Below are 18,828 nucleotides of genomic sequence, written 5' to 3' on the forward strand. Positions count from 1 at the left end.
TGAATCTCATGTTAATTGTAATAAGGTATTTTACTATATCACTTGAAGCGTTTGCCTGGGTTATCAAATCGTGAGCAGCAGGGAGATACTTATTCCCTTCTGTACAGAGCTGAATGAAGAGCACAGTTCAAGTGCACCGTTTCTAGACTTGACCCTCTCTCTCACTTACAGTCTGGCCTGATGGAATGTGCACAGTCTTGGGGCCTGGTTTGCCGATGAACCGGTTCTGGAGTTTGATGCTGGCGAATGTCCCTCGGGTCATCACCGCGTCGTTTCCCCTCCGGGCGCCGTATGAATTGAACTCTCGTGGTGTAAGGCTGAGAGTGAGAAATCCAGAGTTTAAAGGTCAAACTGCTTTCCTCCTGAGTCCCGCTGAGAGTTTACCAAAACATTTGCTCCTGACCCTGGTAAAATGCTAAAGTAGCACTCTGCATACGACATAAATAAATTACATGGAGGTGAAGATTTTAAACAACCCAGCCCCTGGTAAAATACTGCAGCAGTCTGCGTACAACGTAGAGATAAATTATAGGGTGCTTACCGTTTGCTCAGCAGGTACCTGGCAGCAGCACTGACCCTGGCTATGCTCCCGGCAGGGGAGATGTGGTCGGTGGTCACCTTGTCTCCCAGGAACAGTAGGGCATGGGCGTTCTCTATAGACTGGGGCGGCTGGACCTCTTTACACTGGGAGAGAGGGGAGAGGTCATATAGAACCAGGGCCCAGAGTAGTTCTGAAATACGAATTCAGCTTAACCTGATGCTAATATGTTTCACAAACTATCCATTACGCTTTGAATATATGAAATACATATGTCTACTTCTGAGTTCCTTAAATTCTCTCTCTTAAGTGTTTATTATTGTTGTACATTTGAGTAATTTTCCACACAAAAAAATAAGACTCACAAGTTTGTTGAAGAAGGAAGGAGAGCGGATATATGTGGATTTGGGATCCCATGGGAAAACCACAGACTCTGGACATTCAAGGTTATTCCAAAACGTGTTCCCTTTCTGTAACAGAGTGACAAACAGCACACCGTAATGAAACTTGAATAGGTTGAGAGAAAAAAGACTCAAGAGAGGGAGCCAACCCTAAACAAAAGGACCCTCACCTCCCTTCTGGCACGGAGCTCTGTGAAGATGGAAGAGATGACCTTGTCCTGCTCTATCTGCTGCACCTCCTCCCTGGTGGGCCACACGTCCCGCAGGTACACCTCCTTCCCCTCAGAGGTCACACCTACACCAGAGGGACAGGGTAACAAACATGCTAACACATTATGTTTTTAACCTTCGATTGGTGTCTCCAAGGGGAAAAAAATTTACCCCCCCCAGATAACGTTTTTGGACCATCACAGCAAGTAAACGGTAGTTCATCAATGGTATCAAAAAGTGTAGAAGACAGGAGACAGATTATTAAAATTAAGTGTCAAACAAACCTCAAAATGTGGTCTTGAGGTTTGAAACGTGATGTTGTTCACTTACCCAGAGGCTCTTTCTCGAAGTTGATGCTGACGGTGCCGGCGATGGCGTACGCCACTACTAGGGGCGGAGAGGCCAGATAGTTGGCCCTGACACAGTCACATAGGCGTCCCTCAAAGTGTCTGTTCCCAGATAGCACTCCGCAGGCCACCAAGTCCCCCTACAGCGGGCGCATGGGGAAGATTAGACCTTCCTATAAAACCTCTCCGTCACTCTCTCTAGCCACCCATGTGGTCAAAAGATTTGACGACAGAGTGCGTTAAAGGAGGCAGTCAAGTGTATTTTAATTTTTTCAAGGATCAAATTAACACTGGATTGGATAATATCTCCTAAATACTTCATTATGGAATACAGTCTTATTCATTCCAGCTCTGCAGTGAATAGTAACCAAGTTAAGACAGAGTTTGTTCAAGTACCTCTTTGATAGCTTCAGAGACGGTCTCTGGTAAAGGTGCAGTGTTTCCAACGCAGGTGGCACATCCATAGCCTATCACTTCAAACCTGAGTCAGATATGAGGAACAATTATCTAATATTCCACTCCTGCATATTCAATGAGCCAATTATGCATAATCAAGTGATGTGGGTGTGTGTCGGACATGAGTCGGGTACATAGTTGCTCATGGTCTCGTGATGAGGAAGCCCTGCCTGTGACTTTAAAAACCTGTGTCAGCCCTTGGCCTAAGAGGAAATGTTCTCTTGGCCTAACGGCCGAGACGTTGGTTTCTCCCGTAGGAGACCTAGGTTCAGATCCTGTCCGTGCGTGTCCTCACCCTAGCTGGCTGAGGTAAGGCAGTACTCCACTGGTGTTGAGGTAGTGGGTGACCATGCCACTGCCAGGAGCCAGGCTGGTGCGGATGTAAGGCTTGACGATAAGGCCCGCCTCCACTGCTTTCTTGGCCAGCAAACCTGTCAATCAAAAGGCGATACCAGGTGCATTGGCAAAATTCCTGACAGCCCAATTGGGATTTCAGGAAAGCCTGAGAATATAGTACCGTGTTCCTCCAGTGTCTCTCACCTGCGGTCAACATGACAGAGGGGTTGCAGTTGTTGGTGCAGCTGATGACGGCTGCGATGACCACAGAGCCGTGGGCCAACTCGTACTCCTGACCGTCGTGGAGGAACGGCACCAGGCTCTCCTGCTTCTCCTTGGAGATGTGGAACCCTTTGAAACCCACCTGGAAAGAGAAACACAATTAACTAATCCATACTTTCAATATTTTATAGCCAGAAGATGTGGCAAGGATCTCATCCCTTTCTACGCAACAGACAAAACCAGGTCATTCTAACAGAAGTATTTATCACTCATATAAAGTTGTAGTGAACAAGGGTCATATGATTGATTCATTTGAGATGAACCAACAAAAAGCCTTATATAGGACATTTCCCCTCAATGGGCAGTTTTACTTTTCTGTTGCTATGCAAACTAAAATATGAATAGGCTAATTGTTTGATGATGTCAAGTATTTGAGTTCTCGACTTCGTTGACCTAAGGCGTCTGACTGATATGTTACCTTCTCATTGAGACAGCTCTGGAAGTCCTCCTTCATGCTGCTGACAGCTACCCTGTCCTGGGGCCTTTTTGGCCCACTCACATGGGGCACCATGGAGCTCAGGTTGATCTCAATCACCTTTAGAGAAAACAGGGACAACAACTGTACCTCTGATTGTGAAACAGAAAAACGATGCACTTCGTAACATGGACCAATACTCCTCCATAGCTTCCTCTACTTAGTGGCCACTAATATCTGAAAAGACTAATACCTCAGAATATTGTGGGTCTTCTGACGAGTCCTCGTAGTTCCTGAAGAGTTTCACAGCCTTCAGATAAGCCTCCAATAATTCAAGTTTCTCCTCTGTAAAGTCTGAGAGCAAAGGAAAACATCAAGTTTTAACATTACATGCCACTGATGCAACATTTAAACATCAAGGGATCATTCACCAAATGCCAAATTTACCCCACCTTATGGAAACCAAGAAAGTGGTCTGTATACAGAATTTGGGTTTGTTTAAGTTAGCATTAACATTGCTGAGCGAAAAACAATTAGTACAGCTTCTCTTAGCATTGATGGATTCTGTTAAAATGCAACATGTTTCAAGTTAAACTGAAGTTTGTTTGTATCCTGTTTTGTGAATGATTACTTTGAGTATTAAATGGAGTTTAGGCCATGAAACTGTGTGTATGCTCATTTGTAAAGGTTGACCAAATCTGATAAGAGGAAATTGCCTAGGATCAGAAAGCATGGTCAGGCCCAGGACAATGACGGGTTGCGATTCTGACATCTAGCTAAACAAAGAGAGGACCATGGACATTCCACAAGGGAGATAAGGGAAACTCATTGGGGTCATAAAATGTATGGCTGGGGAGGTGACACCTACAAGAAGGTGGTGACCAAAAAGAGGGAAGAGTATAAATGTATGCACTCAGCTGACGGCATCCTTGGTAATAAACACTTGAAACTTCTCTTGAGCTTTTGGTCTCAATTCCTTATTGCAAAGAGCTTGCAATAAAACAAATCTTTATAACAGCATGTTCCAAATCGCATGCACATGAATCTCACATTAACACCTGACATACATCACAGCCTCAGAAGTGACAGTCTAGCCTGGAAACAGGCAGGTGACAGCTTCCTGTCTTACTTGTTTGCTTAAAGTGTTGGAGTGTGACATGGTCGACAGGGAAAAAGCTGACGATGGCATTGTACTCGGGACACATGTTGGCGATGGTGGTCCTGTCTGGGACAGACAGCTGAGACACGCCGGGACCAAAAAACTCCACAAACTTCCCAGCTATGCCCGCCTGACGAAGGTGCTGAGATGGAGAACACATTGAATCAAGCTTGGCAGTACATTTAAAACATCTCCATCATGTACTTTACAATGACAATATAGATAATACAAAGGAAATTAAAAAGACCTAAAGGTGGTTCAACCACATGTAGCTTAAACGCTAGCCATCAATAAAAAGTGATACTTTGCAAGTGCAGTGTACGGCAGCTTCTTTTGAATATGGTTTCAACATTTCTGAGCTACCCTCAGATGTGTACCAATACGTTTCATTTCTTAGCTGTAGCCTACCTTGGTGATCCCCAGAACAATATCGATGGATGTGGCCAGGATGTTGACGGAGCCTACTAGCCTGCAGCCAACCACCTGGGGAAGGGTCAGAGAGATGGGCTGGCCCAGCATCACTGCCTCCGACTCAATCCCTCCCACACCTGAGACAGAGAGCGGGAAAGAGACAGGAAACCGTCTGAAAGCTATAGAGCTATTGGCTAATTCACACGTCGATCTCCTTCTTAAGCTCTTTCATCACCAAAGCATTGTAACTTGGATATTAAACTATGACATGATGAATGTGGTCTCAGCATAATTCTTAGCCCTTTCTTTTATCTATTCTCTTTGATATGTTGATGTTTTTCTGTTTGATGCTAATCTAGTATTTATTGAGGTTAATGGGTACTTCAGTCCGTATACTCTGTGCAACACACAGCTATTGTGAGGTTGAGCATTTGTGAAATGTCCCTCCTTCAGGGCACCATAGTTATATTCATAACTTTAAAAAAATGGCAATGGATTTCAGCCAGTATTGGCTGCTGTGTGGACATTGATAGAACTTTAAATTGTTCTTTACCCCAGCCGAGGATGCCCAGACCGTTGATCATGGTGGTGTGAGAGTCTGTGCCCACCACGCTGTCTGGGTAGATGAAGCCCTGGCTCTCCTGCACCACCCGAGACAGGTACTCCAGGTTTAGCTGGTGTACTGCGCCCACATCCGGGGGCACCACGTTCACGTTCTTAAACGCTTTGGAGCACCACTTCAGGGGAAAAAGAGAAAGACGTAAGAAAAAGGTTAGACTGGTGCGCTACACAGGCCTAAATAAGTTGCAGCCGTGTTACAATGTGTGATTACAGGTTCTGGTTTCAGTTTGAAATAGCTGCTGCAGAGTCTCTGTAACTAAGTATCTTGTTTACATTGAATTTACTTTGACGGAAACTAGAGAGACAGAAAGTTACCTTAAAGAACTGCAGGCGTTCTTTGTTTCGGATCAGCTCCAACTCCTGGTTTTTCAGAGCGGTTTCAGGTCTGCAGAAAACAATGACAAGAACAATATGCACCTTTCCTCTCTCCTATACAGGGTACCGAGTAGGCTTTGCTACACTATATATCCACCCAATACTCAGGAGCCAGGACCTGCATTCCCGAATTAGAGGTCTTCTCGGATTCCGAAATTGAGATATGAATGTTATTGGATCTGTGAAACTCCAGAACGACTTGACCCAGTAGTCCCCCCCCCCCCGATCCGACCCAAAATATGTCAGCGATGAGGGAGAATCGGAGCCAAATTGGGTCGGGACTGTATCCCACATGGATCCGAAAGATAAAATAAATGCAGCTTAATTGCTGCACAAGCCAGCAGAATTGTTTTGACTTGTCTAGCAGGCAGTGAAAGTTAACGTGTCACATGCATTTCCTGTTGTAGGCCTAGCTAAAATAGAGTTGTGGTCTACACTACAGCTTAGTATTTTCAGAAATGACATCCCAAATGTAAAATGTCGACACAAAAAGAAGGGAACTGGGGTGTGTGACGAAGATGCACTAGTAAGCGCGTCTCTCTCCAGAATGTGCTCTCCGTCTCCCGTTAATTTGTGTGTATTCATCATTTCATTGTGTGAATTGTTTGCCTTGTGTTTTTTTATAGGCTCTCTCCAGAATGCGCTCTGTCTCCCGCATTATTTCTTTAGGTTGTGGTAGTTTCAACTGGGTTTTTGGTTCATGTGCAGTTTATAAAGTGATCTTTTCAAAAAATACAAGTAATATGATTACTATTGTTGCACATGCTGTGTAGATAGTACATTTTATGTTTTCAATATATCACACCGTTTCTGCATATTGGTTATCAAGAAGCTTGATCTTGCAAGTTAGCCACTTACATAGCATAGCTGGAGCCCTGAGCTGGAGATCATTAGTTTGGCACATCTTAGATAGTTAAACTTATACTTCTAATATATTTAGCTGGAAAACAGTAATAGTGAATTTTAAGTGCAACTTGATCACCTGCACAACAGTGGATCACATCACGAAAGCTTCCGCTTGCTCTGTGTGCTCTTCGCAAACAAACATGCCATGTGACTCAATCAGCTGCTTTGGGTGAACGGCTTCATAATTAAAAAATAATGCAACAAGCGAAATGAAGAATGTAATCTGCTTTATCTATTAACCTTGTGCACAAGTTGCCTGCAGGTATTTAAAAACAACAAATATTCAAGAAAACAATGACATAATTAGTAGAAAATAACTTTGCCATCATTATGTTGTCGACAATTTAACCTTAGACATGGTCATATTGCCATTAGCTATCAAAGTTAGTCAAAAATCCCTAGCAATGCTAACATTAGCTAGCTCCAGTCCTATCCCCTCAATTTTAGCTAGCTAGCTAATGTTAAACTGCATCTAAAGTCAATCTGACATCACGATGACAAAAGGTTTTCCTACCAATTATGTCTCCTTTATACAAGTAATCTCCAAGGCACTATAATGCACTTTTGATGACATCTTCATATGCACCAATTGAGAAGCATTAAGTAGAACGTTCAGTCAGTATTCAGGGATGTATAATTATTTTATATTTATTATGCTGATTCTGTTGCAAAACGTTTTGCAGCAAACTGTTTACTCCAAACACAATGTGAAGTTGTAGTTCACTTCAAATCTATAAATGATCGATTCTTCCATGCTCTAAAGTGGAGTGAAGTCCACTGGGTTCCTTCCTTCCAGCCGCTTATTTTTTTTATTTTTGAGACGCAACTGAACTAAACCTTCCTTTTAACAACAAAACGAATCTCAATAGCGTTTGGAGTAAACGGTTTCTGTTGCAAAACGTTTTGCAACCGATGAAACGTTTTGCAACAGGATTGGCGTAATGAATACACCCCAGTCTCCAAGAGAATATTCACAACAATGGCTTGACGCAACGTGCAGTTCATGAATATGTATAATGTCTTACTCAGAGACGGGTTGTAGGTGGAAGGGGCATAGGAGAGGGGTGTTCTCAATCTGCTGGACAGCAATGGCGGGGGAGTCACTGCAGCCCCCTTTGCTGCAGCTCCCTCTCTCGCCTCCACACTGGGACCCTCTTCTGGGTGTGGGTCTGGCGGGGGAGGGGCGAGACGGAGGCCCCTGGCTCTGGCTGTCCCCTCCACCAGGGTTGGGGGCATTCTGTATGGCACTGCAGAGAAAGGGTGTATAATTTCAGAAAGAGCAGGATCATTTCTGAGGATAATTAAGAAACAGCAAATGTTAATTTCAGAAATAGCACAGTATCAAGATATCCAACTCAGGAGGGTTTCCCAGCTATCGTAAGGTAAAATATGTAACTTTAAGCAAACTGTCCCCACCATTTGTTGAGGTCGATCTGTAGCGAGTGGTCAACAATGAGGTCTGTGGGGCACACAGGGTTGACCAGGCCAGGGTCCACTCCATGTTTGGTCACTGCATCCCTCATGGCAGCCAGATCCACCATGGCAGGGATGCCCCTGTGTGGAAGGAACAACAATCAGATCCACCATACTACTCCACAAAACAAACAATAACACACAGGGAAACCAACACTGGTCACCCGATAGCACTGCGATACAGTAGTGGTGATCTCACTAGGATTTACTACATGTAGGCCTATTGGGATTTTAAGCAGGTGGAACCATAGAAATTAGTGGAACAGTCTTTGCAATAGGCTAGTTTAACTAATTGTACTCAAGATCTTGATTTGATCATGTAAACAGATAGTGCTGCAATGTTGCTATACCCTTGAGCAAGGTCTCTTCAGAAAAATACTGTTCATTCCTAAGACAACAAGCAAGACTGTGTGTACTTGATCAACTGCCCAAAATGAATACACTGAGGATACCGGTGGTGAGCCCTGACCTACAAAATATTACAGAGACATTTACCTCACCTACAGGCGCTACAAAAAGGAAGACAACAAAAAGGTCTGGGGATGGCTGCAACTCTACATTTCTTTGGAGGGATAGACAGGGAATATGCTATGACACAGGGACACTGCCGGTATCTTGGACCAGGTTTCTCTTGCAAAAAAGATTGTATATCAAAGAGATTAACCTGGATAATCAAAGGTTGGGGAGGTAGCGAAAGACACTCACGTGAAGTCTTGCAGCAGGACCCGGGCAGGAGGGAATGGCACCTCTGCCACATTCTGCTGCTCGCTCCAGTCTAGGATGTTGTGGACGTCCTCTTCTTTCACGTAGAAGCCGTCACATTTGCGTATGGCTGCCTCCAAGAGGACACGGATGGATAGAGGCAGCTTGTCTATGGAAAGGAATGAGAGACCATTATCAACACCCTCAGAAAAACATAACTCTTGGCATTTATGTTGCATTTATTTACATTATATTGGTTGACCACAGTTCAACTCATGGCCCTATAATGACAAAAGCTACATTTTGAGAAATAATTTCACTCTGATTTGGTCTTTTGACGCATAAGTGCAAGCCTTAGCGTATTGTTGTTCAACACAGGAGCTGACAAATCCACACTCACTGTATCTTGCATCATTCAGCTTCTGTGGATTGAAATACTTCCGGTCGCCATCTTTCAGCGTGTCAATCAGGTGGTTAAAAGGATGCTCCTCTGTATGGGGAAACAGAAACACACATCAATCTGACACTAGAGACTGCCTGTCCTAGAGGAGAGCAAGTACACTCATTATTTACACCCCGCATGAGTTCAACTAGGCTACTACTACTTCCAGCCTCACACAAAGAGTGTGATTAAATAGCACTTGCTTGTGCAAGTGCTAAGTGTGAGTGTGAGTGTGAATGTATGTATTAGCATGAGGCATAGTTGTATTTTTATTTTACCTTTATTTAACTAGGCAAGTCAGTTAATAACAAATTCTTATTTTCAATGACGGCCTAGGAACAGTGGGTTAACTGCCTTGTTCAGGGGCAGAACGGCAGATGTTTACCTTGTCAGCTCAAGGATTCAATCTTGCAACGCTCTAACCACTAGGCTACCTGCCGCCCCGATATATTCTGTATCGGAGCGAAAATTCCACTGTACATCCTATGGAAACTTTGAGGGCCATTTGAAGAGTTCTGCCTCTTGGCATGCAGCCTTGACCCCCTTCTCAGTGGTCGACTCGCTTTAATCAGCGCCATTTAACTTTCCCTTAATTTTGCCCGTAAAAAAAAAAAGTCTGGGGAATGTCATGTAGGCCTATGTGTTTTGTTCCACTTGGTCCCTGGTCCTTTGAACCAAGGCTAGAATGAAAGCTAAATCACAAGTAGTCAAGAAGGCCTCTGTAGGGGACAGCACAAAGTGGTCCCTATGTTTGTGACTTAACCAGCCTACTAGCACTAGGAATGAGTTGAGATTTAGATAAACAGGTGCCTACGAGTCTCTCAACACAGACGGGCTGCCTCCCAAAATGTACTAATGCAAGCATCTTGTTGTCAGCATAACTGTCCATTGTACATCTGTGTAAGGCAACTCATTTCTTCCTTCTGGGCATGACAAGCCTCAAATAATTGAACAACAGTTAAGACTTGCATGCATACTGTAAACCCAACATGCTTACTGTCACCAGGAAATCAACCACATAAGATCATGAGCAAAAAGAAATGAGGGACACAAGGGAACTCAAATATGCTCCTATTTAGTAAAGGGAGGTAACGCGTCCTGCTTATCATCACAAGCCTCATGTCAAATGTTTTCGAAAGATTAGGCCAACAGTAGAAACACCATTGCTAGTGTGGAGTTAGCTAATCATACAAAAGACTAGATGAATAATAACACATTTAATTTGTATAGCGCTCTTCATTACATGGTTCTCAAAGCTCTGAGAATTGCTTTATTATTACAGTGCCATCAGTAAGTTCACACCCCTTTAATTTTTCCACATTTTGTTGTGTTACAGCCTGAATTGAAAATGGATTACGTCTAGATTTTTGGTCAATGGCATACACACAATACTAGAGGTAGACCGATTAAATCGGAATGGCCTATTAATTAGGGCCGATTTCAAGTTTTTATAACAATCTGTATTTTTGGACACCGATTATGGCCGATTACAGTGCACTCCACGAGGAGACTGCGTGGCAGGCTGACTACCTGTTACGTGAGTGCAGCAAGGAGCAAAGGTAAGTTGCTAACTAGCATTAAACTCATCTTATAAAAAACAATCAATCTTAACAAAATCACTAGCTAACTACACATGGTTGATGATATTACTAGTTTATCTAGCTTGTCCTGTGTTGCATATAATCGATGTGATGCCTGTTAATTTGTCATCGAATCACAGCCTACTTCGCCAAACGGGTGATGATTTAACAAACGCATTCGTGAAAAAAGCACCGTCGTTGCACCAATATGTACCTAACCATAAACATCAATGCATTTTTTTAAATCAATACACAAGTATATATTTTTAAACCTGCATATTTAGTTAATATTGCCTGCTAACATGAATTTATTTTAACTAGGGAAATTGTGTCACTTCTCTTGCGTTCTGTGCAAGCAGAGTCAGGGTATATGCAGCGGTTTGGGCCGCCTGGCTCGATGCAAATTGTGTGAAGACCATTTCTTCCTAACAAAGACCGTAATGAATATGCCAGAATTGTACATAATTATGACATAACATTGAAGGTTGTGCAATGTAACAGCAATATTTAGACTTAGGGATGCCACCCGTTCGATAAAATAAGTAACAGTTCCGTATTTCACTGAAAGAATAAACGTTTCGTTTTCGAAATGATAGTTTCCGGATGACCATATTAATGACATAAGGCTTGTATTTCTGCGTGTTTATTATATTAGAATTAAGTCTATGATTTGATATTTGATAGAGCAGTCTGACTGAGCGGTGGTAGGCAGCAGCAAGCTCGTAAGCATTCATTCAAACAGCACTTTCCTGCGTTTGCCAGCAGCTTTTCGCTGTGCTTCAAGCATTGCTCTGTTTGTGACTTCAAGCCTATCAACTCCCGAGATTAGGCTCTCTATACTATAGTGCCTATAAGAACATCCAATAGTCAAAGGTATATGAAATAAAAACGGTAGAGAGAGAAATAGTCATATAATTCCTATAATAACTACAACCTAAAACATCTTAACTGGGAATATTGAAGACTCATGTTAAAAGGAACCACCAGCTTTCATATGTTCTCATGTTCTGAGCAAGGAACTTAAACGTTAGCTTTTTTACATAGCAAATATTGCACTTTTACTTTCTTCTCCAACACTTTGTTTTTGCGTTATTTAAACCAAACGTGTCATTATTTATTGTGACCAAATTGATTTTATTGACGTATTATATTAAGTTAAAATAAAAGTGTTCATTAAGTATTGTTGTAATTGTCATTATTACAAATAAAATAATTAGCCAATTAATCGGTATCGGCCTTTTTTGGTCCTGAAATAATCGGTATCGGTGTTGAAAAATCATAATCGGTCTACCTCTACACAATACCCTATACTGTTAACATAGAATTCTATTATTCAAGTTATCAAAACAAATAAATAAAATTAAAAGCTGAAAGTTCAGGAGTAAAAACGTGCTTAACAAGTCACATAAGTTGCATGGGCTCACTCTGTGCAATAAGTGTTTAACATGATTTTTGAATGAATACCTCATCTCTGTACCCCACACATACAACTATCTGTAAGCTCCCTCAGTCGAGCAGTGAATTTCAAACACTGATTCAACCACAAAGACCAGGGAGGTTTTCCAATGCCTCGCAATGAAGGGTACCCAATGGTTGATGGCTAAAGATTTTAAAAAGCAGACATGGAATATCCCTTTGCGCATGGTGAAGTTATTTATTACACTTTGAATGTTGTATCAATACACCCAATCACTACAAAGATACAGGCGTCCTTCCTAACTCAGTTGCCAGAGACGAAGGAAACCACTCAGGATTTCACCATGAGGCCAATGGTGACTTTCAAACTGTTTAATGACTGTAATACTAACCTAATTGTGAGAGTGAAAAGAGGGAAGCCTGTACAGACAGAATATTCCAAAACATGCATCCTGTATGCAATATGGCACTAAAGTCAAACTGCAAAAAATGTGGCAAAGAAATGTACTTTATGTCCTGAATACAAAGCGTTATGTTTGGGGCAAATGCAACACAGCATATCACTGAGTACCGCTTCATATTTTTAACCATGGTGGTGGCTGCATCCTGTTATGGGTATGCTTGTCAACGGCAAGGACTAGGGAATTTTTAGGATAAAAAGAAACGGAAGAGCCAAGCACAGCCAAATCATTGAGGAAAACCTGGTTCAGTCTGCTTTCCAACAGACACTGGGAGACAAATTCACCTTTCAGCAGGACAATAGTAATGAGGGGCGGCAGGTAGTCTAGTGGTGAGAGCGTTGGGCCAGTAACCAATAGGTTGCTGGACCGAATCCCCGAGCTGGTAAAAATTACAGGTTGACCAATTAAATCGGCATGGCAGATCGCCGATTACAATGCAATCCATGAGGAAACTGTGTGGCCGTTCCTGTAGCTCAGTTGGTAGAGCATGGTGTGTGCAACACCAGGGTTGTGGGTTCGATTCCCACGGGGGGCCAGTACAAAAATGCATGAAATGAAATGTATGCATTCACTACTGTAAGTCGCTCTGGATAAGAGCGTCTGCTAAATGACTAAAATGTAAAAGAAATGTGTGGCAGGCTGACCACCTGTTACGCAAGTGCAGCGTCAAAAGGACCTTGTGGCTGCAATGAGCCAAGGTTGCTAGCTAGCAGTAAACTTATCTTCACATAATCCCTAGTTAACCTAGTAATATCATCAACCATGTGTAGTTAACTAGCTTGTCCTGCGTTGCATATAATCTATAATATAATATGCGGTGCCTGTTAATTAATCTCTGCTGCTATTGGACCGGGTCTCTCTTGGAAAAGAGATGTTATCTCAATGAGAAAAAACCTGTATAAATAAAGGTAAAATAACAAAAAATTAAATAATCGAATCACAGCCTTCTTCAACTTTGCCAAACGGGTGAAGATTTAACAAATGCGCATTAGCGGAAAAAAATGTGCAGTTGAAGTCGGAAGTTCACATACACTTCGGTTGGAGCATTGCTGCACGTCTGAAGTTCGCAAAAGAGCATCTGGATGTTCCACAGCGCTACTTGAAAAATATTCTGTGGACAGATTAAACTAAAGTGGAGTTGTTTGGAAGGAACACACAACACTATGTGTAGAGAAAAAAGGCACAGCACACCAACGTCATCCCAACTGTAAAGTATGGTGAAGGGAGCATTGTGGTTTGCGGCTGCTTTGCTGCCTCAGGGCCAGGACAGCTTACTATCAAACTTATGAATGCATTTTTCCGTCTATCAAGACATTTTGCAGGAGAACGTAAGGCTATCTGTCCGCCAATTGAAGCTCAACAGAAGTTGAGCTTCAATTGAGCAACAAAGACAAAACACAGAAGTAAATCAACAACAGAATGGCTTCAACAGAAGAAAATGCGCTTTCTGGAGTGGCCCAGAGTCCTGACCTCAACCCGATTGAGATGCTGTGGCATCGAGAGCAGTTCACACCAGACATCCCAAGAATATTGCTGAATTGAAACAGTTTAACTTTTTTTATACTTTGTTTTTATTGTAGGAACACAAAGAAAGTACAAATACAGTAAAATAAAAGAACAAAAAAGATCTGGCAGTTATAGTGCACGTCATACCTTCATCATATTAGTTACATTGACATCTTTGAATTAGACCTTTTCCCAGTACGAAACCCATTTTTCCCAGTATTCCTCTCCTCTTGTGTTCTTAAAGCAAAGGTCATACGCTCCATGTGGTGTATTTCTTTCACAATGTCTATCCACTGTGTCACTGTGGGAGGGTCTTTTTGTAGCCATTTCCTAGTGATAGCCTTTTTACTGGCTGCCAGTAGGACCTTCAATAGGTACTTTTCTCTATTGTGTAAGTTATCAGGTATTTCACCCAAGTACAAAGAAATGAATGTTTGTTTATGTCAAATCCCATTATTTTATTTCTCCCCAGTAGCGGGGCAAGTCCAAAAGATATGAGAGTGATCCACCCTCGATAGGCCGCATTCTCTCCAACAAGGATGAAGGGAGCCAGTCTGTTTTGATTTCAGTTTAGGTGTTATGAAGAAACGTACAACATTCTTCCATCAGAATTATCTCCATGACTTTGAGTTGGTGGAGCTTTGTTGAGTCTCTAATATGTTCAACCATGTTTCATCAGTTATTTCAATGTTAAGTTCCTCCTCCCATTTCTTTTTAATATAGTTTGTAGAATGTTTCTTTGAGGACTGAATACCCAAGTAGAGATTTGAGATAGTTTTTTGTTACTCCCCAAGTTGTATGCGTTAGTGAATACTTGGATTAATTTTGGAGGTGCTCGAGGGTCAGTCACTTTTATCTCCCTTAAGAAATTGTGTCGAACTTGTAGGTATCTGTAAAAATCTTGTTTATCCAAGCCATGTTTTTTTACTTAGGTCCTGGAAGTTATCTAGGTTCCCATTCCTTATAATTGTACTGAATGATGTTATGCCTTTCTGCGTCCATTGTTTAAATCTGCTGTCCTGACTTGCAGGGATGAAGCTGGGGTCGTATGCGGGCCAACTCAGCAGTTTGATCTCTCTGTCTAACTTATTTTGCTTAACTACCCTAAACCATGTCTTCAGAAAGAAATTAATCCACTGATTTTGTCTACTGTATATTTCTATTACCATGTTCTTATTTCCAAAAACTGACTGTATGGGTGTCTGTCAAAGTAGTCTCAATGTCTTTCCATTTGGATTCGTATTCTGAATTGCACCAAAACACCAGAGGTCTCAATTGGGCTGACACATAATAATCATCTTTTAGGTTTGGTAAGGCCATACCCCCACATTCTTTTGGTAATTGTAATGTTGTATATCTAGTTCTTGGTCTCTTACTGTTCCAGATAAACCTTGATATCCGTTTATCCCATTCTCTAAACTGTTTAGGTGGGATCTCTATGGGCAGTGATTGGAACAAATATAGTAACCTCAGCAGGATGTTCATTTTGATTGTTTCAATTCTACTAAGATCTAAGGGAAGTGAATTCCACCTGTCTAGGTCATAATTTATTTTCTTGTTGATGTGATCGTAATTCATGCAATAAAATTTGGGTGTATCTTTTGGTAGATATACTCCAAGATATTTAATGGATGAAGAGGTCCAGTGGAAGTTATACCTACTCTTCAGCTCTTTCTGTGGGGTATAATTATATACTAGGGCTTGGGTCTTGTGTACATTAAGCACATACCCTGAATATGTTCCAAATGTTTGTAAAACATCCATCAATCTAGGTACACTTGAGCCTGGGTCTTTAAGGAATAACAGAACGTCATCAGCATACATGCATATCTTATGTTCACTGCTTCTTATTGTTATTCCCGCTAAGGTTGGGTCCTGTCTTATTGTTATTCCCTCTAAGGTTGGGTCCTGTCTTATTGCCTGTGCTAATGGTTCGAGGTACAAGGAGAAGAGCGTGGGTGAAAGATTACAGCCTTGTCTTGCCCCTCGCTGTAATTTTATTGTTCGTGACAAATGTCCATGTATCTTTATTCTAGCGGTCGGACACGAATACAGTGTTTTAATGCACTGTATCCTTTTGTTGAAACTAAATCTTTCCATAACTTGGAATAGGTAATCCCATCCCACCGGATCAAATGCTTTTTCTGCATCTAGACTGATTAATATTGCACTGGTCTTATTCTGAGTAATGTGGTCCATGACATGTAGTGTTCTCCTTATATTGTCCTGTGTCTGCCTATTTTGTATGAAACCAGTTTGATCTCTGTCAATCAATTCTGGGATTATGTTCTCCATTCTTTTGGCTATTATTTATGCATATAGTTTATAATCGGTGTTAAGAAAATTGCGATAGGTCTATATGAACTGCATTCCTTCTTAGCTTTACCCTCTTTTGGGATTACAGATATGATGGCCTCTCTCCATGACGGTGGGAGACCCCCCCTACCGCAGAGTCCAGTTAAAACAGGCCTTAAGTAGAGGTGTTAGTTGTTCTCTGAAGGTCTTGAACCATTCTGAAGGGAAGCCATCAGTGCCTGGAGACTTGTTTACTTTTAGTTGAGATATTGCTTTATTAATTTCTTCGGCGGATATTTCTAAAGTTAGTCTATCATTTTGCTCTGTCCCAATTGAGGGGAGATCAAGTGAGTTCAAAAAAATGTTCTATTGTCTTTGCATCTGCCTTCTCTGGTTTCTTGTACAGATTTGTGTAATATGATACAAATGCATTCTGTATTTCATTTAATTTGCATGTGATCTTTGTTTTGGGGTCTTTTATTTTGAAAAATGGTATTCTGTGCTTGTTGTTTCCTGAGTCTCCATGCTAGTAATTTGGTTGCCTTTGCTTCATAATATCGAATTGAAACAGTTTTGTAAAGAGGAATGGTCCAAAATTCCTCCTGACCGTTGCGCAGGTCTGATCCGGAACTACAGAAGACATTCGGTTGAGGTTATTGCAGCCAAAGTAGGGTCAACAAGTTATTAAAACCAAGGGTTCACATACTATTCCCACCCTGCACTGTGAATGCTTACACGGTGTGGTCAATAAAGACATGAAAACGAATAATTGTTTGTGTGCAGACTGTGTGTCTATTGTTGTGACTTAGATGAAGATCAGATCAAATTGTATGACCAATTTATGCAGAGGTCCAGGTAATTCCAAAGGGTTCACATACTTTTTCTTGCCACTGTATAAATGCAACATGTAAAGTGTTTGTCCCATGTTTTGTGAGCTGAAATACATTTTTTTTTAATCATCTTTTTTTTTATTCAGACATTTTCCATACACACAAAAAGCTTATTTCTCAAGTTTTGTGCCCAAATTTGCTTACATCCCTGTTAGTGAGCATTTCTCCTTTGCCAAGATAATCCATCCACCTGACAGGTGTGGCATATGAAGAAGCTGATTAAATAGAATGATCATTCATGACACAGGTGCACCTTCCACTAGGGACAATAAAAGACCACTAAAATGTGCAGTTTGCTTCAACACAATGCCACAGATGTCTCAAGTTTTTAGGGAGCGCGCAATTGGCATGCAGACTGCAAGAATGTCCACCAGAGCTGTTGCCAAATAATTGAATGTTCATTTCTCTACCATAAGTTGCCTCCAATGTCGTTTTAGAGAATTTGGCAGTACATCAAACCGGCCTCACAACCGCAGACCGTGTGTAACCACGCCAGCAAAGGACCTCCACATCCGGCTTCTTCACCTACGGGATGGTCTGAGACGAGCCACCCGGACAGCTGATGAAACTGTGGGTTTGCATCAGCGATGAATTTCTGTCAGACTGTCAGAACCGTCTCAGGGAAGCTCATCTGCGTGCTCGTCGTCCTCACCAGGGTCTTGACCTGACTGCAGTTCGGCGTCGTCACCGACTTCAGTGGGAAAATGCTCACCTTCGATAGCCACTGACACGCTGGATAACGGTGTTCTTCACAGATGAATCCGTTTCAACTATACCCTTTTTTTTTTCTTTTTTTTTTTTTTTAAAGGTATCTGTGACCAACAATGCATATCTGTATTCACAGTCATGTGAAATCAATAGATTTGGGTCTAATGAATTTATTTCAATCGACTGATTTCCTTATATGTTCTGAGCCAGCAGGGGTCTCAACGCAGAATTCTGCGTTTTTCACGCAGATTTTTTTTTTGAAAGCATAAGAAATCTTGCTGCATTTTGTAAATGCAGATCTGAAATGCTTCCTTTATTGTCATTTCTGATCAGTTTCAGACTAATTTTGTGCTGCAGTTGCACTTCTCCACTCGGATGATTAATCTTTGCTCTTCTTGTCAGACCAATCACATTCCTGTATTCATTGTGAATAAGAATTTGTTCTTAACTGACTTGCCTAGTTAAATAAAAGGTTAAAAATGTAAATGTTAAATATTTTCTCTCTCGTCAATAGCTATTGAACCAAGCATGCCATGAAAACAAAATAGTATATTCTGAACTAGGGGAGGATGGAGAACAATCACCCCCCTTTTTGTTGGAGACTGAAATCCCCCAAAATATTTTTTTGGGGAAAAACTCACAAAAAAAATGTGCCATTGTTCTCCATCCTCCCCTGATGCAGAAATTCCAATTTTCAAATGGTGGAGTTTGTTTTGCATGCCTCAGGTGGGTGAAGATATCACTTCTTAAAGGAAAAATTCACCCAAAACCACTCATTCCTTCAATTGACAGTGTTAAATAACACTAATATGTGAGAACAATATTTTTTGTGAACAAATGTTTCATTTTTGCATTATAATAAGGTTGGTGGCAACATGGAAAATCATTGTTGAAATCT

The 18,828-nt window shown here is 41.5% G+C and overlaps 1 protein-coding gene across 1 annotated transcript in view; it reads right to left on the bottom strand.

The window, feature by feature from the left end:
* ireb2 (iron-responsive element binding protein 2) overlaps positions 1-18,828 on the bottom strand; it is a 35,241-nt gene that overhangs the window by 10,906 nt on the left and 5,507 nt on the right. Inside the window, exons 2-19 of the mRNA XM_029758441.1 lie at positions 9,033-9,122; positions 8,636-8,801; positions 7,874-8,011; positions 7,483-7,704; positions 5,492-5,561; positions 5,109-5,292; positions 4,553-4,692; positions 4,115-4,286; positions 3,239-3,339; positions 2,989-3,105; positions 2,493-2,652; positions 2,248-2,383; positions 1,893-1,977; positions 1,480-1,636; positions 1,110-1,234; positions 904-1,008; positions 542-684; positions 170-317 (exon numbers count right to left, since the gene is read on the bottom strand). Of these exons, the coding sequence (XP_029614301.1) occupies positions 170-317; positions 542-684; positions 904-1,008; positions 1,110-1,234; positions 1,480-1,636; positions 1,893-1,977; positions 2,248-2,383; positions 2,493-2,652; positions 2,989-3,105; positions 3,239-3,339; positions 4,115-4,286; positions 4,553-4,692; positions 5,109-5,292; positions 5,492-5,561; positions 7,483-7,704; positions 7,874-8,011; positions 8,636-8,801; positions 9,033-9,122 (2,459 nt within the window). The remainder of the gene's footprint in view (positions 1-169; positions 318-541; positions 685-903; positions 1,009-1,109; positions 1,235-1,479; positions 1,637-1,892; positions 1,978-2,247; positions 2,384-2,492; positions 2,653-2,988; positions 3,106-3,238; positions 3,340-4,114; positions 4,287-4,552; positions 4,693-5,108; positions 5,293-5,491; positions 5,562-7,482; positions 7,705-7,873; positions 8,012-8,635; positions 8,802-9,032; positions 9,123-18,828) is intronic.

This window comes from Salmo trutta, chromosome 7 (assembly GCF_901001165.1).
Source record: "Salmo trutta chromosome 7, fSalTru1.1, whole genome shotgun sequence".
In the NCBI taxonomy this organism is placed as follows: Eukaryota; Metazoa; Chordata; class Actinopteri; order Salmoniformes; family Salmonidae; genus Salmo; species Salmo trutta.